This window comes from Staurois parvus, unplaced genomic scaffold (genome assembly GCF_062004578.1).
Source record: "Staurois parvus isolate SC_StPar_1 unplaced genomic scaffold, SC_StPar_1.0 ptg000874l, whole genome shotgun sequence".
Lineage (NCBI taxonomy): Eukaryota > Metazoa > Chordata > Amphibia > Anura > Ranidae > Staurois > Staurois parvus.
This window is the reverse complement of record NW_028318670.1, coordinates 271,209-298,500: the sequence shown is the minus strand read 5'-3', so window position 1 is coordinate 298,500 and position 27,292 is coordinate 271,209. Positions and strand designations below refer to the sequence as shown.

Here is a 27,292-nt window from a genome sequence, read left to right as displayed (position 1 = left end):
GCTCACCTCATACTCCTCATGACCGTCAACCCAGATGGGACGGGGCCGAGGCAGAGAGGCAGTGAAGCGATTGCAGACCAGAGGCTTCAACAGGGATACATGGAAGACATTGGAGATCCGCATCCCAGGAGGAAGAGCAAGAGCATAGGCCACCGGATTCACCTTGCGGAGAATGCGAAAAGGACCAATAAAACGGGGGGCTAGTTTAGGTGCGGGCACCCGCAGATTGAGGTTGCGAGTAGACAACCACACCCGATCACCGACCTGGTATGAAGGAGCGGGCAGCCGTCTGCGATCAGCCTGGAACTTCTGGCGCTGTGCCGAGTCCCTCAAGGACTTCTGGATCTGCCCCCATGAAGAACACAGGGCAGCAAGATGGTTCTCCACAGCCGGAATGTCCTGTGGTGAGAACCTCTCAGGTAATACCGCAGGTTGGAACCCATAGTTGGCCATGAAGGGAGGCATCCCGGAGGAGGAGTTGACAGCCGAGTTCTTGGCAAACTCTGCCTAAGGCAGGAGATCGGCCCAATTGTCCTGATGGTCCGAGATATAACAACGAAGGAATTGTTCCAAGTCCTGGTTGGAACGCTCCGCAGCCCCATTGGGCGGGTGGTAGGCTGAAGAGAAGGAGAGCCTAATTCCCAACTGGGAGCAGAAGGCGTGCCAGAACCTGGACACGAACTGACTCCCGCGGTCCGAGACAATCAGCTTGGGCAACCCATGCAGGTGAAAAATGTCCCTGGAAAAAACCGTGGCCAGTTCTTGCGCTGTTGGTAATTTCTTGAGTGGAATGCAATGGCACATTTTGGAAAAACGATCGACGACCATGAGAATGACCGTATGACCCCGAGACACAGGGAGGTCTACAATAAAGTCCATGCCCAGGTGTGACCAAGGACGCTCCCCATTGGGAATGGGTTGCAGAAGACCCAATGGAAGATGCCGTGGAGATTTATTCTGGGCACAGATCGAACATGCCGCTACATAAGAGGCGATGTCGGCACGGAGAGTTGGCCACCAGAATAAACGAGAGACGACCCAAGACAACTGGTTCCTCCCCGGATGCCCGGCAGTTTTGGAGTTATGGTAGGTACGCAGCAGACGGGTGCGCAACCCCTCGGGTACGAAACATCTACCCTCCGGTCTCTCGGGAGGAGCGTCAGTTTGAGCCCCAAGGGGAGAAGTCAGACTGGTGCGAATGGCAGCCAGGATCTGATCCGGAGGTATGACCGAGGTTGGCTCAGAGTCCTCCCTGGACAACTTAGAGTATTGCCGCAATAATGCATCAGCCCTGACATTCTTGGAACCAGGCAAATAGGAGACCACATAGTTGAACCGCGACAAGAACAAGGCCCATCTGGCCTGACGGGGTGTCAATCTCTTGGCCTCCGAAAGATAAGTCAGGTTCTTATGATCGGTAAGAATGAGGACCGGAACCGCGGAGCCCTCGAGCAGGTGCCTCCATTCCTTGAGAGCCAGAATGATTGCCAACAACTCCCTATCTCCAATCTGGTAGTTGCACTCTGCAGAGGAAAGCTTCCTGGAGTAGAACCCACAGGGAAGTAGGGGTCCATCGGGCGACCGATGTTGAGACAGGAGAGCGCCTACTCCCGTCTCGGATGCATCAACCTCGAGGACAAAGGGCAATCCAGGATTGGGATGAGACAGTATCGGAGCCGAAGCGAAGGCGGATTTCAGAGCCTCGAAAGCTACGATGGCCTCGGATGGCCACTCGTGAGGATTACTGCCCTTCTTGGTTAGGTCTGAGAGAGGCTTTGCCAGCGTGGAGAAGTTCCTGATGAACTTCCGATAGTAGTTGGCGAAACCCAAAAAGCGCTGAATGGGCCGAAGACCATTGGGACGAGGCCACTGCAAAACCACCGCAACCTTTTGAGGGTCCATGGACAATCCCTTCGCAGAAATGATGTAGCCTAAAAAAGCAACTTGGGATCGATGGGATTCACACTTCTCGAGTTTACAAAAAAGTTTGTTCTCACGTAATCGTTGCAGCACCCGCTTGACATCCTGGATATGGGACTCCATGGAGGCAGAGTAAACCAGGATGTCATCCAAGTAAACTACCACGCACTGCTGCAACAAGTCACGAAGGACATCATTTATGAAGTCCTGAAAAACCGCGGGCGCGTTACACAACCCGAAGGGCATCACCAGGTATTCATAGTGACCGGTTCTGGTGTTAAACGCGGTCTTCCACTCATCCCCCTGTTTGATCCGTACGAGGTTGTACGCCGCCCTAAGGTCGAGTTTAGTACAGACTGTTGCTCCCTTAAGGCAGTTGAACAACTCAGTAATCAAGGGAATTGGGTAGGCATTCTTAATGGTGATACGATTAAGACCCCTATAATCGATGCAAGGCCTCAATTCACCACCCTTCTTCTTTACAAAGAAAAAGCCCGCTCCTGCTGGGGAAGTAGACTTACGAATGTGCCGCTGGGAAAGCGCATCCGCAACGTACTCCTCCATGGCCTTATTCTCCGCAACCGAGAGAGGATACACCCTGCCACGCGGAGGAGTGGCACCGGGTTGCAAGGATATGGCGCAGTCGTAAGGACGATGAGGAGGTAAGGCACCAGCGCGTACCTTATTAAACACGTCCAGGTACTCCCCATAATCGGAGGGCAACACAAAGTCTGAGGAGGCACACGACACCTTAACCGGCCCACGGATGCACCCGGCCCCACACTGTGGAGACCACGAGAGAATCTCAGCCGTTCGCCAATTAAAGGTTGGATTGTGCCTCTGGAGCCAGGGATACCCCAAAACCACTGAATAGTGTGGGGAAGAAATTACCTGAAAACAGGCCAACTCCCTGTGAACAGCCCCAATAGCTACTTCAAGTGGCCTAGTCTCGTGGGTAACCTGCGGCGGTTGCAGGGGCCTGCCATCTATCGCCTCGAGAACCAATGGGGTAACTCAAGCCTGCAGGGGAATGGAGTGCTGGGCAGCAAACGAGCTGTCCATAAACAACCCGCCGGCCCCAGAATCTACCAACGCCTGGGCCGTCACCGAGCCCTCCGCCCAGGAGAGGACAACGGTGATCAGTGGTTTATCTTTGCGGAACGCTGGGGACGAGGAGACTCCACCCAAGATCTGTCCCCGACAGGATCTCAGGTGCGAACGTTTCCCGGACGGACCGGACAGGACTGCCAAAAGTGCCCACCAAGGCCACAGTATAGGCAGCAACCCTCTTACGTGTCATTGCCAGAAGGTTTGTTGTGTCTCCCAGCACAGTCTCAAGATCATGGAGGAGATTCCAGGAGACAAGAACATGGAGGAGATTCCAGGAGACAGGCAGTTCCTCTAGAAGAGCTGGACAGGGCCATAGAAGGTCCTTAACCCATCAGCAGGACCGGTATCTGCTCATTTGTACAAGGAGGAACAGGATGAGCCCTGCCAGGGTCCTACAAAATGACCTCCAGCAGGCCACTGGTGTGAATGTCTCTGCTCAAACAATCAGAAACAGACTTCATGAGGGTGGCCTGAGGGCCCAACGTACTCTAGTGGGCCCTGTGCTCACTGCCCGGCACCATAGAGCTGGATTGGCATTTGTCATTGAACCCCAGAATTGGCAGGTAAACCACTGGCGCCCTGTGCTTTTCACAGATGAGAGCAGGTTCACCCTGAGCACATGTGACAGACGTGGAAGGAATTGAAAGAGATTCTAACCTCATAAAACCTAACATCTTAAGGTGACAGAATGAAATGAACATTCCTCAAGTCAGTTTGTCCCCTGCGTTTCATATCATGGATTATGAAGATATTGGTTTTAATTCAGAGTCCGCCCGAGATCCCTCCCCAAACAGAGTATTGGCCAGTTACTCAAAGGCACCCCCCTGCTGGGGGACTTTAAAAAAGCACAGGCTGTAGACCTGAGGATAAGCTAAAGACATCTCCTAATTTTAACATCCTAACAGCAGGAGATCAAAGACCCTTTGCTCTGCAACTTGGATCTGCTACCTCAAGGCTTAACATTGCAAGTAACTTAACCTTTTAACTTCTCCGTTATCTCTTGGCTGTGATATGCTGTTTTTATATATAAATATATATATCTAGTTACATTTTCTTTGTAAATATTTTATTGCACCTGTTTGACTCTTTTAGTAATAAATCTTTCTTTCTGAAAGTGTTAAACTGTTTCTAAGCGCTTACTTGCAATTCACGAATTCCTGCCTTTTGAAGAGAGACTACTGTGTTTGTTTAATTCTCTGCCCAATCGGCCTGCGGGAATCGTATTGGACAGGCGACTTTTCAACCATTACAGTATATATTGGATAAAGAGAGTTTCCCCTTTCTCTGCACAAAAAGGGGTGGTGGCAGTGAAGGGTTAGTTGCATAATTAACCCGACCCAGTAACAAGCACATTCAGGCTGCCGGTGCGTCGATTGCATTTCATTAGCTGGACAATCGTTGTGCAGGGCGCAGCTGAGTGTGGCATTGTTACGCACATCACATCGCGGTTTTAGATCGGCCGGTCCTTTGGTCACGAGTTTGGTGAGAAGGTCTGGGGTCTGACACCGCGGGCGTGACGTATTATTGTTGGTCGCGGTCATGCGATTGTCGCATGTTGGTGGCGGCGATCGGGCGACCGTGACACACTATACCCCGCCCCCCTGTATATACACTATATTGCCCCCGCCCCCCTGTATATACTCTATATTTCCCCAAGTATTGTCCCCACCCCCCCGTATATACACTATATTGCCCCAAGTATTGTCCCCGCCCCCCTGTATATACTCTATATTGCCCCAAGTATTGTCCCCACCCCCCATATATGCATTATATTGCCCCAAGTATTGTCCCCGCCCCCCGTTTATACACTATATTGCCCCAAGTATTGTCCCCGCCCCCCCATATATACACTATATTGCCCCAAGTATTGTCCCCGCCCCCCATATATACACTATATTGCCCCAAGTATTGTCTCCACACCCCCCCCCCCGTATATATACACTACATTGCCCCAAGTATTGTCCCCGCCCCCCATATATACAATATATTGCCCCAAATATTGTCCCCGCCCCCCCATATATACACTATATTGCCCCAAGTATTGTCCCCGCCCCCTATACATATACACTATATTGCCCCAAGTATTGTCCCCGCCTCCCCGTATATACACTATATTGCCCCAAGTATTGTCCCGCCCCCGTATATACACTATATTGCCCCAAGTATTGTCCCCGCCCCCCCTGTATATACATAATATTGCTCCAAGTATTGTCCCTGCCCCCCGTACATACACTATATTGCCCCAAGTATTGTCCCTGCCCCCCCGTATATACACTATATTGCCCCAAGTATTGTCCCAGCCCCCCCCCGTATATACACTATATTGCCCCAAGTATTGGGCCGCCGGCCTTTCCATGCACATAGCCTTTAATGGCTTCCCAGTCTTAGTCTGTAGGGTTCAATATTGAGTTGGCCCCACCCTTTGCAGCTATAACAGCTTCAACTCTTCTGGGAAGGCCATCCACAAGGTTTAGGAGGGTGTCTATGGGAAGGTTGGACCATTCTTCCAGAAGCACATTTGTCAGGTCAGGCACTGATGTCGGGGGAGGAGGCCTGGCTCGCAGTCTCTGCTCTAATTCATCCCAAAGGTGTTCTATGGGGTTGAGGTCAGGACTCTGTGCAGGCCAGTCAAGTTCCTCCACCCCAAACTGGCTCCTCCATGTCTTTATAGACCTTGCTTTGTGCACTGGTGTGCAGTCATGTTGGAACAGGAAGGGGCCATCCCCAAACTCCTCCCACAAAGTTGAGCATGAAATTGTCCAAAATGTAGCCTTAAGAGTTCCCTTCACTGGAACTAGGGGGCCAAGCCCAACCCCTGAGGAACCCCCACCATAATCCCCCCTCCACCAACCTTTACACTTGGCATAATGCAGTCAGGCAAGTACCGTTCTCCTGGCCACCGCCAAACCCAGACACATCAATCGGATTGCAAGACAGAGAAGCGTGATTGGTCACTCCAGAGAACACGTCTCCACTGCTCTAGAGTTCAGTGGCAGCGTACTTTACACCACAGCATCCAACGCTTTGCATTGCACTTGGTGATGGAAGGCTTGGATGCAGCTGCTCGGCCATGGAAACCCATTACATGAAGCTCTCTACGCACTGTTGTTGGACTCATCTGAAGGCCACACCAAGTTTGGAGGTCTTTAGTTATTGACTCTGCAGACAGTTGGTGACTTCTGCGCACCGTGCACTTCAGCATGCGCTGACCCCGCTCTGTCATGTGACGTGGTCTACCACTTGGTGGCTGAGTTGCTGTTGTTCCCAGTTGCTTCCACTTTGTTATAATCCCACTAACAGTTGAGCGTGGAATATTTAGTAGCCAGGAAATGTCACGGATGGACTTATTGCCCAGTTGGCCACTGATCACGGGACCACGCTTGGTCACTGAGCTGAGAGCGACCCATTCTTTCACCAATGTTTGTAGAAGCAGTCTGCATGCCTAGGGGCTTGATTGTATACACCTGTGTCCATGGAGGGGATTGGAACACCTGAATCACATGATATGGAGGGGACTGGAACACCTGAATCACATGATATGGAGGGGATTGGAACACCTGAATCACACGATATGGAGGGGATGGGAACACCTGAATCACACGATATGGAGGGGATTGGGACACCTGAATCACATGATACAGAGGGGATTGGAACACCTGAATCACGATTGGGAGGGGATTGGAACACCTGAATCACATGATTGGAGGAGAGTGGAACACCTGAATCACATGATATGGAGGGGATTGGAACACCTGAATCACATGATATGGAGGGGATTGGAACACCTGAATCACATGATATGGATGGGAACATCTGAATCACGATTGGGAGGGGATTGAAACACCTGAATCACATGATATGGATAGGATTAGAACACCTGAATCACATGATTGACAATATAGTGTGTGTATATATATATTTTTTGAAATATATAGAATACGCCCAAAAATGGAGCATTTCAAATATATGTAAATATATTTGAGAAAAATATTTTTAAAATATATTTTGAATATATTTTCCCTCCATGTGAGCAGGCAGCTGAACTGAGCGATCCCACACAGTGACAGATCAGATGTGAGATGGGGAAACAGCTCTCATTGTTTGAACACTGTTTGTGTGGAAGTAAATTAATGTTTTGACTGACATTCTGCGGTTTAGCCACAAGATGTCACTGTTTTTTTTAACACAGCCTCAGACTGCATAGATATTTGTATATTCAAGAAGAGGTGGGGTTTTGCACACAGGGTTGGAGAGAACAGGAAGGAGAGAGAGAAGCCATGTTTTGGAGCATGGTCAATAAGGAGCCGTGTGAGCTGAGAATCTGATGACATCCAGGTGTGAAAGCGTCTCTCAGTAACCAGAGCTGCAGCTGAGTGAAGCTGATGAGATTGCTGCCAGGAAGGCTGAAGAGAGCAGAGGAACTAAACAACATATACGGCAAGACCGCATGCTCGTTGGAGAGACATTTGTTCTGTTCAGAGTCACCAGCGGATACAAAGCAGACCCGGGTCGGTAAGATCGTGCACGCACCTCATTTCAGTGTTGGCGCCTTGAGACTGAGTCCAGGCCTATAGTTAGTTAGGGTCTCTGTTTGTGTCAGGCCACAAGTGTTGTTACTGATTATTGGAAGTACTCCACAACTAACAGTGACATTTCACATTGGAGAGCTGATAAAATCCGACAAACTCAAGCCAGACTGGCATTTTGATCAGAAGGAATATTCAGGCACGTGCTACAGGACCAGTTATGGGAGGGGGAATACTGTAGATTTGTGTAAGATTGTAAGCTGTTGTGCTGCACCGCAGGCTAGCCTATACCGTACACCCATACACTGATTCCTGCTCTTTTAGGGTAATAACAGGTAAGGTGTGGCAGCTTATTTGTGCCCGCCAGTAGGTAAATTACTACACTTTCTACCTTCATCCATCAGAAGGCACTGTGCTGTGCAGCACAAGGGTCTCAGCCTTTGGGCTGGGTGTATGTAAATTTATTGTATGTTCTCAGCATTTGTGGTTGTGTTTATTTGCCACATCTAAGTAAAATTCTGTTGTGGCAAAAGCTGGTGTTGAGGTTGCTTTCCTTGTTTGTGACTTCACTGTATCCTGGGGAGCCCACCCCGGTACACGGCTTACACAGACACAACACAGCAACACCAACACAGATCAGCAGGCACTAGAAGAGCAGGTTGTGGGATGGTGATGATGTCATCACTCACTGACACAGATCAGCAGGCACTGGAAGAGCAGGCTGTGGGATGGTGATGATATCACTCACTGACACAGAGCAGCAGGTACTGGAAGAGCAGGCTGTGGGATGGTGATGATGTCATCACTCAATGACACAGAGCAACAGGTACTGGAAAAGCAGGCTGTGGGATGGTGATGATGTCATCACTCACCGACACATTGCACATGTGATGGATGTTCGGTCGGCCGGGTCACACTACCAGACTTGAGACATCAAGTCAGACATTCCCTTCCTCCGCAGATGCAGCTCCACCTCCGCTGATAGATGGGAAGAGAAGGGCTGGAGCTCCGCTCATCGGTTGCCAGCAGGCTTGCAGTAAATGACTGAGTCTGAGAGGAACACTGGAAGTTAACAGCAGCTCAGCTCCTACATTGGCCCCAGACCCCCAGCATCTTCCTCTGTCCTTTCTTCCTCCCCTCTGCTGAAAGATCATTCATAACGTGCTGTGCCCAGACGCCCCTAGCAGGCAGCCTAGGTTGCCTAATGGACACACCTGCCCCATGCAGTACCCCCAAAATATTTCAGGGTCCAAAGTAATCTTCTAGCAAAAAAAAGATTTTTGCATGTAAAATAGGCCAGGGAAGCAGGCGGTTATTTAACCTCTGTTCTTCAATGTCTAATAAACGGAAAAGTGGAGTAGGACCTCAGTTATTCCTATGAAGCCAACGAAGCAAACTACGGGATCGATTTATAGAACATCTGTAACCAGCGTCACTCCAGTCACAGCAAATTCTGGCTGAAAGGAGCGGTTTCCTACGATCGACAGCTCCATTTACTGGCCAAAATGCAGTTTTAACACCGCAGTTCCAGATATTTTTTTTCTGCTAGATGGAGCCGATGGTCCAATAGACTGTCATGACTGGACGAATGCCGGTCACATTCGTTCAACAAACTTTTTATTTATATTTATATACATTATTATATATATAATTTATTAAATTGTGAAAGTTGACAACACAAAATCCACTCAGCCAATGACAGGTGAGGACGCCATTTTTATTCTTCTCAATGGCCAACCCGGTCCCACACTTCATCCACGTCATTGGTGACCTTTGACCTCATTATGAACAGTTTCTTCCATGATGAAGATCAGCCATGGAGTATATCAGGGTGTGCTTCTTCCCCACGAGAGCTGGGATGTCCAGCAACATTCATCTAGAAGACATTTCCCGCACTCATGGCACTAATACACCTCCAGGGTTGTGTGGGACTACTGTTGTACAGGAAGACAGGACTTCAGTGAGGAACATTTCCCACACTCAGAACAGGAACGTGGCTTCTCCCCCGTGTGAGATCTCTGATGTTTGTAAAGATGGGACTTCACTGAAAAACATTTCCCGCACCCAGGACAGGAACATGACTTCTCCCTGTGTGAGACCTCTGACATACAGGAAGACAGGACTTTGGTGGCCAACAATTCCCTCACTCAGAAGACAAATGTGGCTTCTCCTCCATGTGAGATCTCTGATGTCTGGAAAGATCACACTTTTGTGAGTAACATTTCCCGCACTCTGGACAGGAATACGGCTTCTCCCCCGTGTGACATCTCTGATGTCTGCAAAGACTGGACTTCTGTGAAAAACATTTCCCGCACTCAGGACAGGAATACGGCTTCTCTCCTGCGTGAGACCTTTGATGTCTGACAAGTAATGATTTTTTTAAAAAGCATTTTCCACACTCAAGACAGGAATGCAGCTTTACCCCCGTGTGAGAGCTCTGATGTGTGACAAGTTCTGATTTATCTACAAAACATTTCCCGCACTCAGGACACAAATACAAATTCTTCCCTGTGTGTAATTTCTTATGTCTGCCCAGATGTGTCTTAGCTGAAAAACATTTCCCGCACTCAGGGCAGGAATACGGCTTCTCACCTGTGTGAGTTCTTTTATGCAAATTAAGATTGCGTTTTGATTTGAAACATTTCCCGCACTCAGGACAGGGATGTGGCTTCTCACCTGTGTGAGACCTTTGATGTGTTGTAAGATTATCCCTTTGTGCAAAACATTTTCCACACTCTGAACAGAAATATGGCTTCACGCCCGTGTGAGATCTCTGATGTCTGGAAAGATGGGACTTTACTAAAAAACATTTCCCACACTCAGGGCAGCAATACGGCTTCTCTCCTGTGTGAGATCTTTTATGCACATTAAGTTTGGATTTAAAACTGAAACACTTCCCGCACTCAGGACAAGAAAACCTTTTATCTGTTGGAAGGATGGGACCGTCCCTCACAGTCTGAGGTTCCTCAAGACAGGAATTCAGCTTCTCACCCTTGTGAGTTTTCTGATGTCGGGAAAGATGGGACTTTACTAAAAAACATTTCCCGCACTCAGGGCAGGAATACGGCTTCTCCCCTGTGTGAGATCTTTTATGCACATTAAGTTTGGATTTAAAACCGAAACATTTTCCGCACTCAGTACAGGAGAACCTCTTCCCTGTTGGAAGGGCGGCCCGGTCCCGCACAGTCTGAGGTTCCTCAGGATACGAGGAATCCGATGGTCCATCTACACTGGGTGGTGCCGGATGGACATTGGAGGGAACTGGGTTTTCTCCTGGACTATACTGTGTGATGTCCTCATCTTCTACTTTCCAGTCTGGAGACAAAGTGAGACAATCCTCGGAGGTTTTCCTTATCTCCCGGCCATGGACTAAAAGAAAAAGAAAAAGAGGATTACTAGACAGGAGTTGATTGGTTCCCCAAACCAGAAAGACAGAGAGAGATCCAATGAGAACTTTATCATCTGGACCAATCAGTGAGCAATATGGGTGGAGGAATGGATTTAGTGTTCATGACCCACCTGTGCTGATCTCTGTAGGAGTGTCCTCCTCTATAAATGTCCCCGTTATTCCATCCTCCTCCATAGACTGCTGATCATCCCTCACATACCACTCTTCTTCTTCTGATTTCACCTCAACTTTTATATCTGTCAGATCTTCACCCTAAACCAAGAGAAGGAGAGAAAATATCATCTTGTAAGGTCTATAGATCTTCTCCATGATCTCACTCCATTTTCTAGATGCTCCGTCCCACCTACCTGATGATGGTGAGGGATGGTGTGATCTTCCTGTGTGGAATCCCGGGAATACAGAGGATGGGGACATCTCTCTGGTGGGTTCCCATGACTGGATCCATCTACCTGATGATGGTGATGGATGGTGTGACCTTCCTGTGTGGAATCCCGGGAATACAGAGGATGGGGACATCTCTCTGGTGGGTTCCCATGACTGGATCCATCTACCTGATGATGGTGAGGGATGGTGTGACCTTCCTTTGTGGAATCCCGGGAATACAGAGGACAGGGACATCTCTCTGGTGGGTTCCTGGTATTAAGTGGCTCCATCATATCCTTGTGTCCTTCTGGAAACTCCTCCATCACTCCATACTCCTCATCCTCCTCTTTATACTCTTCTTTTACGACAATATTATCATCCCCGAGGATTCCACTCTGAACATTCAAAAGGACATTCAATGTATTGTAACTCCATAGAGAAATAGACAGTGACACCCTGACACCTTATAGGAACCTGACACACAATGATACAGTCACCATCCAGACACATCCCTTGTCTGTTACTGGAGAATGCCCCAGAATTCCCGGCACCGCTCACCTCTCCTGTCAGCAGATGGACCATCATGGTGGTCAGTTCCAGGATCTTCTGCTCTTTGTTCCTCTCAGGTATGGGAGAACGAGGGGGAGGCACCATGGTGGGGCTCTGGGTCCTGCTCCATCCTCCTGAGATTGGCTCCCCACTAGACTTCTTCACTACAACATAATCCTACAGATCAGGAGAAAGAGAAACCGATATCAATCATCTGACATCATCTACATGTCTACAAGAAGAACATGGTCTATTGGCCAGACTAGACCAGAGTAATGTCATGTGACCTCCCAGAATCCTCCTCACCTCTCCGGTCAGGTCTGTGTGATGTCATGTGACCTCCCAGAATCCTCCTCACCTCTCTGGTCAGGTCTGTGTATTAATAATAGAGATGAGAGTGATGTCATGTGACCTCCTAGAATCCTCCTCACCTCTCCGGTCTGTGTTTTATTAATAGAGATGAGAGTGTTGTCATGTGACCTCTCAGAATCCTCCTCACCTCTCCGGTCAGGTCCGTGTTTTATTAATAGAGATAGGAGTGATGTCATGTGACCTCCCAGAATCCTCCTCACCTCTCCGGTCAGCAGGTAGATGATCTCCAGGGTGAGGTTGAGTATCTTCTCAGTCATGTGACTCTGGTCCTCCTCCATCCTCCTCTGGGCAGCTATGTGGTCTATACAGGTTTCGGCCTCGACAGGTAACTATAAGTAGTGATGATAGAAGTCATATAATGGGTCAGTACAGACTGAGGAGGTGAGAAGGTGATTGGTGGGAAAGGTGACATCTCCACAATGAGGAGAATGTTCCGGTCCCGTACGTGACTATGGAGGAAGAGGACGGATGCGACGATGGAGGAAGAGGACGGGCGTGACAGTGGAGGAAGAGGACGGGCGTGACGGTGTTGGAAGAGGACGGGCGTTACAGTGTTGGAAGAGGACGGACGTGACGGTGGAGGAAGAGGACGGACATGACAGGGGGTTACTGGGTGTAAAAAGAAAATAATATCTTATTACCTCCTCTACTGCCACTTCTAGCAATGTCTCCTCTCTTTCTCACAACTCACCTCTCGCCTGGAACTTCCTGTCTGTACCTGACATCACTTCCTGTTGGTACCTGACATCACTTCCTGTCTTCCACAGAGACTTCCTGTCTGGGTAAAAGTGAGATCCCCACCTTGTGGAGCTCAGAGGAACTTCAGCCCCGAGAACCGTCTAGTAGTGTGACCCCGGCCTTCTGTTGGGTGTGTATGGACTGTATGTCCTCATAGAGGGGTCACCTCCACTCCCACCAAGGGGGACAGAAATATATGACTGCCTAGTCCAGCCTTTCTCAGCCAGGGGTCCTCCAAAGGGTTCTAGGGGTTCCTCCAAAGGGTTCTAGGGGTTCCTCCAAAGGGTTCTAGGAGTTCCTTCAGCAATGAACAATTTCTGTCTCTCAGTAACAATGATTTCATGATGTAAGAATGTCCTTCTCTCGCTGACTACTGATATAAGGGGATCCTTCTCCCACTGGTTACCAATAAATAGACTGCTTGGAATGATCTCCAGGTTTGGATTGAACCTAGGTCTGTACAGAATTTGGGTGATCAATGAACAACGGAACTAAATGGGTTCTCAGCCAAGTTAAACATCCAGTTGCAGTATCACTATCGCTGCCAAATGTGGCAGCTTTCCACTCAAGCTGGTCGATAGGGAGCCAGCGGTCACAGGCCCCCCAACACCTGGTGATGTTCAACCCTCCCCCCCCCATCCCAGACCATTTGGCTGTCAACTGTAAATTCCTGGCTAACAAGTGAATGCAACTAAAATGGTAATAAAACATGTTTGACCCAAACACAATTCATACTAGACCATTCAGGTCTGGTATGAAGTTTAAAAGTAAACCCTATACAAAAAAACAGAAAAGAAAAAAATGCAGAGTGCCCCCAAAATCCATACCAGATCCTCATCTGAGCATGAAGCCTGGCTGGGCAATGCAGAGTGGAGAGTGAGTATGCCCCTTCCTGAACCATACCAGGTGTGAATAACATGTCCTCACCATAGGCAGAGTATCTTGCCAAGTCCATTCACTCCTGGTTGGAAGGTTGGACAAGTCCAATGTATGAGCCGGTATCGGGAAACACGAGGAATCTGTACAACATGAGGCATCGGGAAATGTCTATCTGTCTGCAGGACACCGGGGAGATCCTGGAACTCTAATTCATGGTCATCTGGAAATTATCCAAAGGAGAACATCCATCCAAACCGTGAGATTGGTCAGAGACTCATCGGTATCATTCTGGGCTTTGCCAGGCTAGGTCTTGGTTACAGAGTGAAGGGTGATGCCGCTCAATCTATATGTGACCCTCATCTACATCATGGACATTTCCTTCAGCTTCTTAGTAAATATGACAGAAATCTTCATCCTATAGAAGAGGTTGGGGTCCCGAGTAGTCATAGAAAGACCCAGCACCCCAAAAAAGGTGGACTGGTGACATTGAGAAGAAAACTCCGGTCAGTCTCTGGATCTCCATCACTGGAAACATGGTGAGACAACAAATACTCCGGGATGGTGGAGGTGATGTTGGTGTCAGTGTAGAAATGGACAGAACACGGGATGATGACACTGAGAGAACAGTTATTGGGGCCCTACTGTTTTGCTGGAGATCTATTGGTGTTGTGGAGGGGGTCTATTGCTTCTGGCTAAAGGGAATTTATTTTACTACTTTTTCTTGTTATCATTAACACATTCCATCCAGATTATTTTTGTAAAATCATACCTGGTTCTGTAAAAGGGGTGGTACTGGGTAGTGGGTAGGAAGTGGAACCAAGGGATGGTGCTTGGAGGTGGACAAGGGGTGGAGACAAGGTGTGACTCTTTAGGGGGGAAGGGGGAGATACAGTCATTGCATTTGAGGCCAAGGAACTGTAATGAATCCCAGTGGCCCATATGGTGTGGAACATTTTGTATCTCCCCTTGCATGTAGCTATACATTCCTCAGCCTCCATTTTATCTTCTACTTTCTTTATCCAATCTGCTCTGCTAGACACCTGAGCTCTCCTCCAATAGATCAGGATTAGTCATCTAGCAGCATTGAAAAGATGTGGCAGCCCTGCACCCCCAATGTCTTTCAACCTACAGTATATATTAGCACCTGTTGTGTCTTTTGAGCATTCCAGTGTCACTGTGCTTCTATCTCCATTGTGTACCTTGGCCAACATTCAGCCTCTCTGTGAATTCCTGCCAACATTCAGCCTTCCAGCCTCTCTGTGAATTCCTGCCAACATTCAGTCTTCCAGCCTCTTTGTGAATTCCTGCCAACATTCAGCCTTCCAGCCTCTCTGTGAATTCCTGCCAACATTCAGCCTTCCAGCCCCTCTGTGAATTTCTGCCAACATTCAGCCTTCCAGCCCCTCTGTGAATTCCTGCCAACATTCAGCCTTCCTGCCCCTCTGTGAATTCCTACCAACATTCAGCCTTCCTGCCCCTCTGTGAATTCCTGCCAACATTCAGTCTTCCAGCCTCTTTGTGAATTCCTGCCAACATTCAGCCTTCCAGCCTCTCTGTGAATTCCTTCCAACATTCAGCCTTCCAGCCCCTCTGTGAATTCCTGCCAACATTCAGCCTTCCAGCCCCTCTGTGAATTCCTGCCAACATTCAGCCTTCCTGCCCCTCTGTGAATTCCTACCAACATTCAGCCTTCCAGCCCCTCTATGAATTCCTGCCAACATTCAGCCTTCCAGCCTCTCTGTGAATTCCTGCCAACATTCAGCCTTCCAGCCTCTCTGTGAATTCCTGCTAACATTCAGCATTCCAACCCCTTTTGTGAATTCCTGCAAACATTCAGCCTTCCAGCCTCTCTGTGAATTCCTGCCAACATTCATCCTTCCAGCCCCTTTGTGAATTCCTGTAAACATTCAGCCTTCCAGCCTCTCTGTGAATTCCTGCCAACATTCAGCCTTCCAGCCCCTCTGTGAATTCCTGTTTGCTGTTTTTTATCATCTTCTATTTCTGCAGTCGGCCTCAGTGTCTCCCAGTGCACTTTTAGTCTGTTTTCTGCTTGGTCCTGTGTATATGTGTGCTCCTGACCTCAAGGTCTGTGTGTTTCCAGGCATACCTGCCATCTGGAGCTGCACTCCCTACTGTCCTGTGATTGCAATGGAGGGATTACACGCTGTTTGTATTAATGCTGATCCTCTTGTTTAGAGGGACACAGGACATAGAAAAGATGGAGGGGGGTTTCTCTATGTTAGATGTGATGTGAGAGTGAGGAAGAAAGATGGTTTTGTGGTTTGGAAGTGGTGATGGTGCGGAGGAGGAATTATGGGAGGAATGATAGATGGGTCTATGGACTGATGGCCTTATCATTGGAGTATACTACAGATGTCCTGAGGTCTATGAGAAGGGGGAGAGTCGGCTGTTCCAACAAGTTGATGGTGCGGAGGAGGAATTACGGGAGGAATGATAGATGGGTCTATGGACTGATGGACTTATCATTGGAGTATACTACAGACGTCCTGAGGTCTATGAGAAGGGGGAGAGTTGGCTGTTCCAACAAGGACAAGCTGGGAACACCAAACTACTAAGACACAAGATGGAGACTAAAACCTACAGGATGGGCCGTACTTGTAGTGCTAGAAAATGGAGAAGGAAAAGGAGAAAAGTGGAAAAGGGAAGACAAGAATGACCTTGTGATTGGAGGTGGTGATGGTGCGGAGGAGGAATTACGGGAGGAATGATAGATGGGTCTATCGACTGATGGACTCATCATTGGAGTATACTACAGATGTCCTGAGGTCTATGAGAAGGGGGAGAGTCGGCTGCTCCAACAAGGTGATGGTGCGGAGGAGGAATTACGGGATGGAATGATAGATGGGTCTATGGACTGATGGACTTATCATTGGAGTATACTACAGCCGTCCTGAGGTCTATGAGAAGGGGGAGAGTCGGCTGTTCCAACAAGGACAAGCTGGGAACACCAAACTACTAAGACACAAGATGGAGACTAAAACCTAAAGGATGGGCCGTACTTGTAGTGTTACAATATGGAGAAGGAAAAGGAGAAAAGGGAAAAAAGGAAGAGAAGAATGACCTTGTGGTTGGAGGTGGAGATGGTGTGGAGGAGGAATTACGGGAGGAATGATAGATGGGTCTATGGACTGATGGACTTATCATTGGAGTATACTACAGACGTCCTGAGGTCTATGAGAAGGGAGAGAGTCGGCTGTTCCAACAAGGTGATGGTACGGAGGAGGAATTACGGGTGGAATGATAGATGGGTCTATGGACTGATGGCCTTATCATTGGAGTATACTACAGCCATCCTGAGGTCTATGAGAAGGGGGAGAGTCGGCTTCTTGAAACCAAAAGCAACATGGCTGATTTATCATGGTGAAAAAAAAAAAGAGGAACAAAAGAAAAAAAAACATTTAGTAACAACATTCTGAAAGCAGGCTTTTATTAATACGTTTGCAAAGAAAAGAATGAATTTCAATATAAATAATAAATCTTTAAATCTTCATTAGCCTACACTTTGCGCATGCTGCAGCTCCGGGTGGAATATACACCCCATCAGATTCGGCTCCTCCCAGATCTGTGCAGGAACATAGTTAGCCTTGCCCTTTAGTCTGATTTCCCCCACTCTTCATCACGCCTCTTACCATGGAAGCTCCTGCTGGAGAGGAGGAGAGATCAGACTCCACAACAGGAGGGACTCCACTAGCAATGAAACACCTCCCTTCTCTTCTCCTAGCAGACAGACAAAACCTTGATGACCTCTGATTTTCCTATGAAGTGTTTCTTACACTATGAAGAGGGAGCACGCAGCCGTGTGTTTATCAGGGTGTTCCTCTTTCCCTGAGTGAGATTCCGGAAAAAAAAAAAGATGGGTTTGAAAATCTTTTCCCACACTTGGGAATTTGGCTTTTTCCCTGCAGGAATACAGCCGGTGATATTGCCAGGGTACTGAAAGCTAGGCTTTGACTAATAAACATTTCCCGCACTTGGGTCAGGGATGAGGCTTCTTGCATGCGTGAGATCTTTGATGTCTGTCCTGCGATGCTTTAAGCGTAAAACGTTTCCCGCACTCAGGACAGGAAAACGGCTTTTCCCCCCTGTGAGATCTTTGATGTCTGTCTAGCGATAATTTAAGCGTAAAACATTTCCCGCACTCAGGACAGGAAAACGGAGCCTCCCCTGTGTGACATCTTTGATGTGCAACAAGGTCTAATTTCAATCCAAACCATTTCCCACACTCAGGACAGGGATGCCTTTTTTCTTGTATGTGAGATCTTTGATGTGCAACAAGGTCAAAATTCCATCTAAAACATTCCCCGCACTCAGGACAGGAATACGGCTTCGCGGCCGCGTGAGATTTTTTATGTGCGACAAGTCCGGATCTCCATTCAAAACATTTCCCGCACTCAGGACAGGAAAACGGCCTCTCCCTTGTGTGAGATCTCTGATGCATGACAAGTGAGGCTTTCCATGTAAAACATTTCTCGCACTCAGGGCAGGGATACGGCCTCTCCCCCGTGTGCAATTTCAGATGTTTGACAAGTGTTGATTTCACAGAAAAACATTTCCCGCACTCAGGACAGGAGTAGGGTTTCTCCCCCGTGTGAGATCTTTGATGTGCAACAAGTTTTGACATCCGTGGAAAGCCTTTCCCGCACTCAGAGCAGGAATACAGCTTCTCCCTTTTGTGAGATCTCTGATGCAAGAGAAGATCTGATTTTCGGGGATAACATTTCTCACATTCGGGGCAGGAATATGGGATCTCTCCTGTGTGACGTCTCTGATGTACAGAAAGACTGGCTTTCTGTGAAAAACATTTCCCGCACTCAGGACAGGAATACGGCTTCTCCCCCGTGTGAGATCTTAGATGTCTGATAAGCATTGAACACCATGCAAAACCCTTCCCGCACTCCGTACAGGAGAAGCTCTTCCCTGTTGGAAGACCGACCCGGTCCCGCACAGTCTGAGGGTCCTTAGGATACGAGGAATCCGATGGTCCATCTACACTGTGTGGTGCCGGATGGACATTGGAGGGAGCCGGGTTTTCTCCTGGACTATACTGTGTGATGTCCTCATCTTCTACTTTCCAGTCTGGAGACAAAGTGAGAAAATCCTCGGAGGTTTTCCTCATCTCCCGGCCATGGACTAAAATACAAAAGACAAAGAGGATTACTAGACAGGAGCCCCACCAGAGGTGAGGATGGGGGGAAGACAACCAAGAGGAAGACTGGACTGATCCTGAAAACCACCATCACAGGGGTATTGGCTCCTCCCCCATCCTGACCCTGAAGACCACCATCATTGGGGTAATGGCTCCTCCCCCATCCTAAAGACCGCCATCATTGGGCTATTCGCTCCTGCCCCATCGTGAAAACCACCATCATTGGGCTATTGGTTCCTCCCCCCTCCTGAAGACCACCATCATTGAGGTATTGGCTCCTCCCCCATCCTGAAGGCCACCATCATCGGGGAATTGGCTCCTCCCCCATCCTGAAGACCACCATCATTGAGGTATTGGCTCCTCCCCCATCCTGAAGGCCACCATCATCGGGGAATTGGCTCCTCCCCCATCCTGAAGACCACCATCATTGGGGTATTGGCTCCTCCCCATCCTAAAGACCGCCATCATTGGGCTATAAGCTCCTCCCCCATCGTGAAGACCACCATCATTGGGCTATTGGTTCCTTCCCCATCCTGAAGACCACCATCATTGGGGTATTGGCTCCTCCCCCATCCTAAAGACCGCCATCATTGGGCTATTAGCTCCTCTCCCATCATGAAGACCACCATCATTGGGCTATTGGTTCCTCCCCCATCCTGAAGACCACCATCATTGGGCTATTGGCTCCTCCCCCATCCTGAAGACCACCATCATTGGGCTATTGGTTCCTCCCCGATCCTGAAGACCACCATCATTGGGGTATTGGCTCCTCCCCCATCCTGAAGACCACCATCATTGGGGTATTGGCTCCTCCCCCATCCTGAAGACCACCATCATTGGGGTATTGGCTCCTCCCCCATCCTGATGACTACCATCATTGGGGTGTTGGCTCCTCCCCCATCCTAAAGACCACCATCATTGGGCTATTGGCTCCTCCCCCATTATCACTTTCTAGTTGGAGGATGTCATCACACTTTATAGACATTTAATAAGCTCCAATGCTCTCTACAACTGTTGATATTCTGGTGACACAGCATTTGGTGTGGGGGTGATCAGGAACACTATTGTTGGCTACACTTATCTGGTGGCACTGGGACTGGTGTGGCAGTGATCACAGACACTGTGGCTGGCTGCACTGGTGACTGAGTCAAACAAAAAAAAAACCCTCTGTCGATCGCTTTGTAAACATTTTAATTCTTCTCACAGCCAATCGGTGTGATAGGAAACAGAGTGCTGTCCATCAACATGTAGCCCTTGTTTACATATGTGGTGACTGTGATTGGTCACAGTGATCACACGGTGTAGGGACCATTTCATGGGCTCTGTACCCTGCTCTGATCCACCATATCCAGTGCACATAGCGATTACAGAGTATGCCACTGTGCACACTAGAAGGTGCCCATGAATGATGCAAAAGGGGGCCATTTGAAAGTGGCCTACTGTCCTCAGGAGGCAGCCATCCGGCCATTTGTATACAGCAGTAGGATGACAAGTGGGTGAACAGAAGAGTAAAAACCAACAATTTCTGCCGGCTGAACCCCAGAATCTCCATAAATCCAGTCTAGAGACATAAATTGTGTCTGCAGCACAGAGAAGGAAGATTACCCGAGAGAAATCCAGGAACACAGGATGGGGAACACAGCTGAGGAAAGTGATATCACTCCGCCCCCGCTCTACTCTGGACCAATCAGTGAGCAGTATGGGTGGAGGAATGGATTTAGTGTTCATGACCCACCTGTGCTGATCTCTGTAGGAGTGTCCTCCTCTATAAATGTCCCCGTTATTCCATCCTCCTCCATAGACTGCTGATCATCCCTCACATACGCCTCTTCTTCTGATTTCACCTCAAATTCTATATCGATTGGATCTCCACTCTACATCAAGAGAAAGAGTTAAAATAAATTCTACTGAACTTTAAGAGAAAGCATAGAAAATATCATCACGTAGGTTCTCTTCCTTAAGTCACTTTCATGTTCTAGATGTTCCACCTCACCAACCTTATAACGTTCTGCATAGTTGTGATCTTCTTGTGTGGAATCCCGAGGATACAGAGGACGGTGACATCTCTCTGGTGAGTTTTTCTCATCCTCCTCCTCTTTTATCTCTTCTTTAATATTGACCTGTGTGGAATCTCGGGAATACAGAGGACAGGGACATCTCTCTGGGGGGTTCCTGGTATTAGGTGGCTCCATCATGTCCTTGTGTCCTTCTGAAAACTCCTCCATCACTCCATACTCCTCATCTTCCTCTTTATACTCTTCTTTAACATCAATATTATAATCCCCGAGGATTCCACTCTGAATATATAATAAAACATTCATTGTAACAAACATGCCGTGTATAAATCAGAACTACCAGTAATTGTCAATTATCTACCTGATGACGGTGAGGGATGGTGTGACCTTCCTGTGTGGAATCCCGGGAATACAGAGGATGGGGACATCTCTCTGGTGGATTCCTGTAGCTGGATGACTCCACCACGGTGTCCTGGTACAGATCTTTGTGTCCTTCTGGAATCTCTGACTCCTCCATCACCCCATCCTCATCCTCCTCCTCTTTTCTCTCTTCCTGACCATCAACTGTAGAATATCTCAGGTTTCCACTCTAAATATACAGTATAATAAAAATGACATCAATGGTAACAATGCAGATAATGTACAAATCCTAATGATACTATCAGTGATTGTTCCTCATCTACCTGATGATGGTGAGGGATGGTGTGACCTTCCTGTGTGGAATCCCGGGAATACAGAGGACGGGGACATCTCTCTGGTGGGTTCCCATGACTGGATCCATCTACCTGATGATGGTGAGGGATGGTGTGACCTTCCTGTGTGGAATCCTGGGAATACAGAGGACGGGGACATCTCTCTGGTGGGTTCCCATGACTGGATCCATCTACCTGATGATGGTGAGAGATGGTGTGACTTTCCTGTGTGGAATCCTGGGAATACAGAGGATGGGGACATCTCTCTTGTGGGTTCCCATGACTGGATCCATCTACCTGATGATGGTGAGGGATGGTGTGACCTTCCTGTGTGGAATCCTGGGAATACAGAGGACGGGGACATTTCTCTGGTGGGTTTCCATGACTGGATCCATCTACCTGATGATGGTGAGGGATGGTGTGACCTTCCTGTGTGGAATCCCGGGAATACAGAGAACGGGGACATCTCTCTGGTGGATTCCCATGACTGGATCCATCTGTAGGAAACACACACACCCCAGATGATGGGGGATCTAGGTGGATCCTCCATACTGCGCTCTCCTTTCCAATAAAGTCTCCTCTTACCCTGTGATGTGAGGGGCGGCTGATTGTCCATCATGACGTCCTTGTAGAGGTCCTTGTGTCCTTCTAAATACTCCCACTCCTCCATGGAGAAATAGACAGTGACACCCTGACACCTTGTAGGAACCTGACACACACAATGATACAGTCACCATCCAGACACATCCGTTGGGTTGACCCTTCACAGACATCAGGAATAGTTATTTCCGCCTCATTACTTCTAAACTCATTAAATACAAACAAATGCATTATAAATCCATCTCTAAATAAAACCCTCATCCTGTAATAGCATAGAGTCCACTAGTATAGACTGAGGAGGTGAGTGATTGTGGAGGAAGAGGACAGATGTGACGGTGGAGGAAGAGGACGGACTTAACGGTGGAGGAAGAGGACGGAACTGATGGAGTAAGAGAACGGACGTGACGATGGAGGAAGAGAACGGACATGACGATGGAGGAAGAGGACGGACGTGACGATGGAGGAAGAGGACGGACGTGACGATGGAGGAAGAGGACGGACGTGACGATGGAGGAAGAGGACGGACGTGACGATGGAGGAAGAGGATGGATGTGACGATGAAGAGGAAGGACGTGACGGTGGAGGGAGAGGACAGATGTGACGCTGAAGAAGACGGACATGCCGATGGGGGAAGAGGACGGACATGACGGTGGAAGAAAAGGACTATGGAGGAAGAAGACGGACGTGACGGTGGAGGAAGAAGACGGATGTGATGGTGGAGGAAGAGGACGGACGTGACGGTGGAGGAAGAGGACGAACATGACGGGGGGTTTCTGGATGTAATTAGCAAATACGATCTTATTACCTCCTCTGCTGCCACTTCCAGCAATGTCTCCTCTCTACTTCCTCCCAACTCGCCTGGAACTTCCTATTTATACCTGACATCACTTCCTGTCTTCCATAGAGACTTCCTATCTGGGTAGAAGTGAGATCACCAAATTGTGGAGCTCAGAGGAACTGCAGCCCCGAGAATGGTCTGGTAGTGTGAAGACGATTGCAAAAAACATTACAAACAGGAAGCCGCACTAAAAACTCCATGGTGTCATAAACAGCAAAGTAATATAAAAAGGCAAAGTGTGGGTTGCATAAGCATAAAATGCAGCCAATCTCAAGTAATGGACCACTCAGTGGGTCACCAAAGAAGGAAATCCTAACAACTAACTTCAGAGGAAGACTCAAGGGGCTACAAATTCTTTTTCTCGTGTCTCTTCTCTATGGTTAGTATCATTATAGTGACTTTGAGCAAGCCAGGAATAATTGATAAACATTTAGAATGAGCTCAAGGCTTGGTTAAACTTCCATCCAGTGTCTCCTAGTGGAGAAGATTCCTAGTGTCCTCCAGTGTCTCCCAGTGGAGAAGATTCCTAGCATCCTTCAGTGTTTCCTAGTGGAGAAGATTTCTAGTGCCCCCTAGTGTTTCCTAGTGGAGAAGATTCCTAGTGCCCCCCCAGTGTTTCCTAGTGGAGAAGATTCCTAGTTTCCTTCAGTGTTTCCTAGTGGAGAAGATTCTTAGTGTCCTGCCAGTGTTTCCTATTAGAGAAGATTCCTACTATCCTCCAGAGTTTTAGTGGAGAATATTCCTAGTGTCCTCCAGTGGAGAAGATTCCTAGTGTCCTCCAGTGTTTCCTAGTGGAGAAGATTCCTAGTGTCCTCCAGTGTTTCCTAGTAGAGAAGATTTCTAGTGTCCCCCCAGAGTTTCCTAGTGGAGAAGATTCCTAGTGTCCCCCCAGTGTTTCCTAAAGGAGAAGATTCCTAGTGTCCCTCCAGTGTTTCCTAATGGAGAAGATTCCTAGTGTCCCGCCAGTGTTTCCTAATGGAGATTCCTAGTGTCCTGCCAGTGTTTCCTCTTAGAGAAGATTCCTAGTATCCTCCAGAGTTTCTTAGTGGAGAATATTCCTAGTGTCCTCCAGTGGAGAAGATTCCTAGTGTCCTCCAGTGTTTCCTAGTAGAGAAGATTTCTAGTGTCCCCCCAGTGTTTCCTAAAGGAGAAGATTCCTAGTGTCCCTCCAGTGTTTCCTAATGGAGAAGATTCCTAGTGTCCCGCCAGTGTTTCCTAATGGAGATTTCTAGTGTCCTCCAGTGTTTCCTAGTGGAGAAAATTCCTAGTGTCCCCCCAGTGTTTCCTAGTGGAGAAGATTCCTAGTGTCCCCCCAGTGTTTCCTAGTGGAGAAGAGTCCTAGTGTCCCCCCAGTGTTTCCTAGTGGAGAAGATTCCTAGTGTCCCCCCCCCCCCAGTGTTTCCTAGTGGAGAAGATTCCTAGTGTCCTCCAGTGTTTCCTAGTGGAGAAGATTCCTAGTGTCCTTTAGTGTTTCCTAGTGGAGAAGATTCCTAGTGTCCTTTAGTGTTTCCTAGTGGAGAAGATTCCTAGTGTCCTTCAGTGTTTCCTAGTGGAGAAGATTCCTAGTGTCCTTCAGTGTTTCATAGTGGAGAAGATTCCTAGTGTCCTTCAGTGTTTCATAGTGGAGAAGATTCCTAGTGTCCTCCAGTGTTTCCTAGTGGAGAAGATTCCTAGTGTCACCCCCGTGTTTCCTTGTGAAGAAGATTCCTAGTGTTCCCCCCAAGTGTTTCCTAGTGGAGAAGATTCCTAGTGTCCTCCAGTGTTTCCTAGTAGAGAAGATTTCTAGTGTCCCCCCAGAGTTTCCTAGTGGAGAAGATTCCTAGTGTCCCCCCAGTGTTTCCTAAAGGAGAAGATTCCTAGTGTCCCTCCAGTGTTTCCTAATGGAGAAGATTCCTAGTGTCCCGCCAGTGTTTCCTAATGGAGATTCCTAGTGTCCTGCCAGTGTTTCCTCTTAGAGAAGATTCCTAGTATCCTCCAGAGTTTCTTAGTGGAGAATATTCCTAGTGTCCTCCAGTGGAGAAGATTCCTAGTGTCCTCCAGTGTTTCCTAGTAGAGAAGATTTCTAGTGTCCCCCCAGTGTTTCCTAAAGGAGAAGATTCCTAGTGTCCCTCCAGTGTTTCCTAATGGAGAAGATTCCTAGTGTCCCGCCAGTGTTTCCTAATGGAGATTTCTAGTGTCCTCCAGTGTTTCCTAGTGGAGAAAATTCCTAGTGTCCCCCCAGTGTTTCCTAGTGGAGAAGATTCCTAGTGTCCCCCCAGTGTTTCCTAGTGGAGAAGAGTCCTAGTGTCCCCCCAGTGTTTCCTAGTGGAGAAGATTCCTAGTGTCCCCCCCCCCCCAGTGTTTCCTAGTGGAGAAGATTCCTAGTGTCCTCCAGTGTTTCCTAGTGGAGAAGATTCCTAGTGTCCTTTAGTGTTTCCTAGTGGAGAAGATTCCTAGTGTCCTTTAGTGTTTCCTAGTGGAGAAGATTCCTAGTGTCCTTCAGTGTTTCCTAGTGGAGAAGATTCCTAGTGTCCTTCAGTGTTTCATAGTGGAGAAGATTCCTAGTGTCCTTCAGTGTTTCATAGTGGAGAAGATTCCTAGTGTCCTTCAGTGTTTCATAGTGGAGAAGATTCCTAGTGTCCTCCAGTGTTTCCTAGTGGAGAAGATTCCTAGTGTCACCCCCGTGTTTCCTTGTGAAGAAGATTCCTAGTGTTCCCCCCAAGTGTTTCCTAGTGGAGAAGATTCCTAGTGTCCTCCAGTGTTTCCTAGTGGAGAAGATTCCTAGTGTCCTCCAGTGTTTCCTAGTGGAGAAGATTCCTAGTGTCCCCCCAGTGTTTCCTAGTGGAGAAGATTCCTAGTGTCCCCCCAGTGTTTCCTAGTGGAGAATATTCCTAGTGTCCTCCAGTGGAGAAGATTCCTAGTGTCCTCCAGTGTTTCCTAGTGGAGAAGATTCCTAGTGTCCTCCAGTGTTTCCTAGTAGAGAAGATTTCTAGTGTCCCCCCAGAGTTTCCTAGTGGAGAAGATTCCTAGTGTCCCCCCAGTGTTTCCTAAAGGAGAAGATTCCTAGTGTCCCTCCAGTGTTTCCTAATGGAGAAGATTCCTAGTGTCCCGCCAGTGTTTCCTAATGGAGATTCCTAGTGTCCTGCCAGTGTTTCCTCTTAGAGAAGATTCCTAGTATCCTCCAGAGTTTCTTAGTGGAGAATATTCCTAGTGTCCTCCAGTGGAGAAGATTCCTAGTGTCCTCCAGTGTTTCCTAGTAGAGAAGATTTCTACTGTCCCCCCAGTGTTTCCTAAAGGAGAAGATTCCTAGTGTCCCTCCAGTGTTTCCTAATGGAGAAGATTCCTAGTGTCCCGCCAGTGTTTCCTAATGGAGATTTCTAGTGTCCTCCAGTGTTTCCTAGTGGAGAAAATTCCTAGTGTCCCCCCAGTGTTTCCTAGTGGAGAAGATTCCTAGTGTCCCCCCAGTGTTTCCTAGTGGAGAAGAGTCCTAGTGTCCCCCCAGTGTTTCCTAGTGGAGAAGATTCCTAGTGTCCCCCCCCCCCCAGTGTTTCCTAGTGGAGAAGATTCCTAGTGTCCTCCAGTGTTTCCTAGTGGAGAAGATTCCTAGTGTCCTTTAGTGTTTCCTAGTGGAGAAGATTCCTAGTGTCCTTTAGTGTTTCCTAGTGGAGAAGATTCCTAGTGTCCTTCAGTGTTTCCTAGTGGAGAAGATTCCTAGTGTCCTCCAGTGTTTCCTAGTGAAGAAGATTCCTAGTGTCCTCCAGTGTTTCCTAGTGGAGAAGATTCCTAGTGTCCCCCCAGTGTTTCCTAGTGGAGAAGATTCCTAGTGTCCCCCCAGTGTTTCCTAGTGGAGAAGATTCCTAGTGTCACCCCAGTGTTTCCTAGTGGAGAAGATTCCTAGTGTCCTCCAGTGTTTCCTAGTGGAGAAGATTCCTAGTGTCCTCCAGTGTTTCCTAGTGGAGAAGATTCCTAGTGTCCTCCAGTGTTTCCAAGTGGAGACAATTCCTAGTGTCCTTCAGTGTTTACTAGTGGAGAAGTTTCCTAGTGTCTTCCAGTGTTTCTTAATAGAGAAGATTCCTAGTGTCCTCCAGTGTTTCTTAGTGGAGAAGATTCCTAGTGCCCCCCCACAGTGTTTTCT

The 27,292-nt window shown here is 48.2% G+C and overlaps 1 protein-coding gene across 1 annotated transcript in view; it reads right to left on the bottom strand.

Moving 5' to 3' along the window:
* Positions 1-23,176, bottom strand: part of LOC149443114 (uncharacterized) — a 67,585-nt gene extending 44,409 nt beyond the window's left edge. The window contains exons 1-11 of the mRNA XM_089655800.1: positions 22,326-23,176; positions 21,732-22,237; positions 21,410-21,637; positions 21,031-21,330; positions 20,769-20,907; positions 17,870-19,017; positions 12,450-12,578; positions 11,887-12,054; positions 11,313-11,723; positions 11,076-11,217; positions 9,704-10,925 (exon numbers count right to left, since the gene is read on the bottom strand). Of these exons, the coding sequence (XP_089511926.1) occupies positions 9,704-10,925; positions 11,076-11,217; positions 11,313-11,723; positions 11,887-12,054; positions 12,450-12,578; positions 17,870-19,017; positions 20,769-20,907; positions 21,031-21,330; positions 21,410-21,637; positions 21,732-22,237; positions 22,326-22,410 (4,478 nt within the window). The 5' untranslated portion in view covers positions 22,411-23,176. The remainder of the gene's footprint in view (positions 1-9,703; positions 10,926-11,075; positions 11,218-11,312; positions 11,724-11,886; positions 12,055-12,449; positions 12,579-17,869; positions 19,018-20,768; positions 20,908-21,030; positions 21,331-21,409; positions 21,638-21,731; positions 22,238-22,325) is intronic.
* Positions 23,177-27,292: the final 4,116 nt, after the last annotated feature.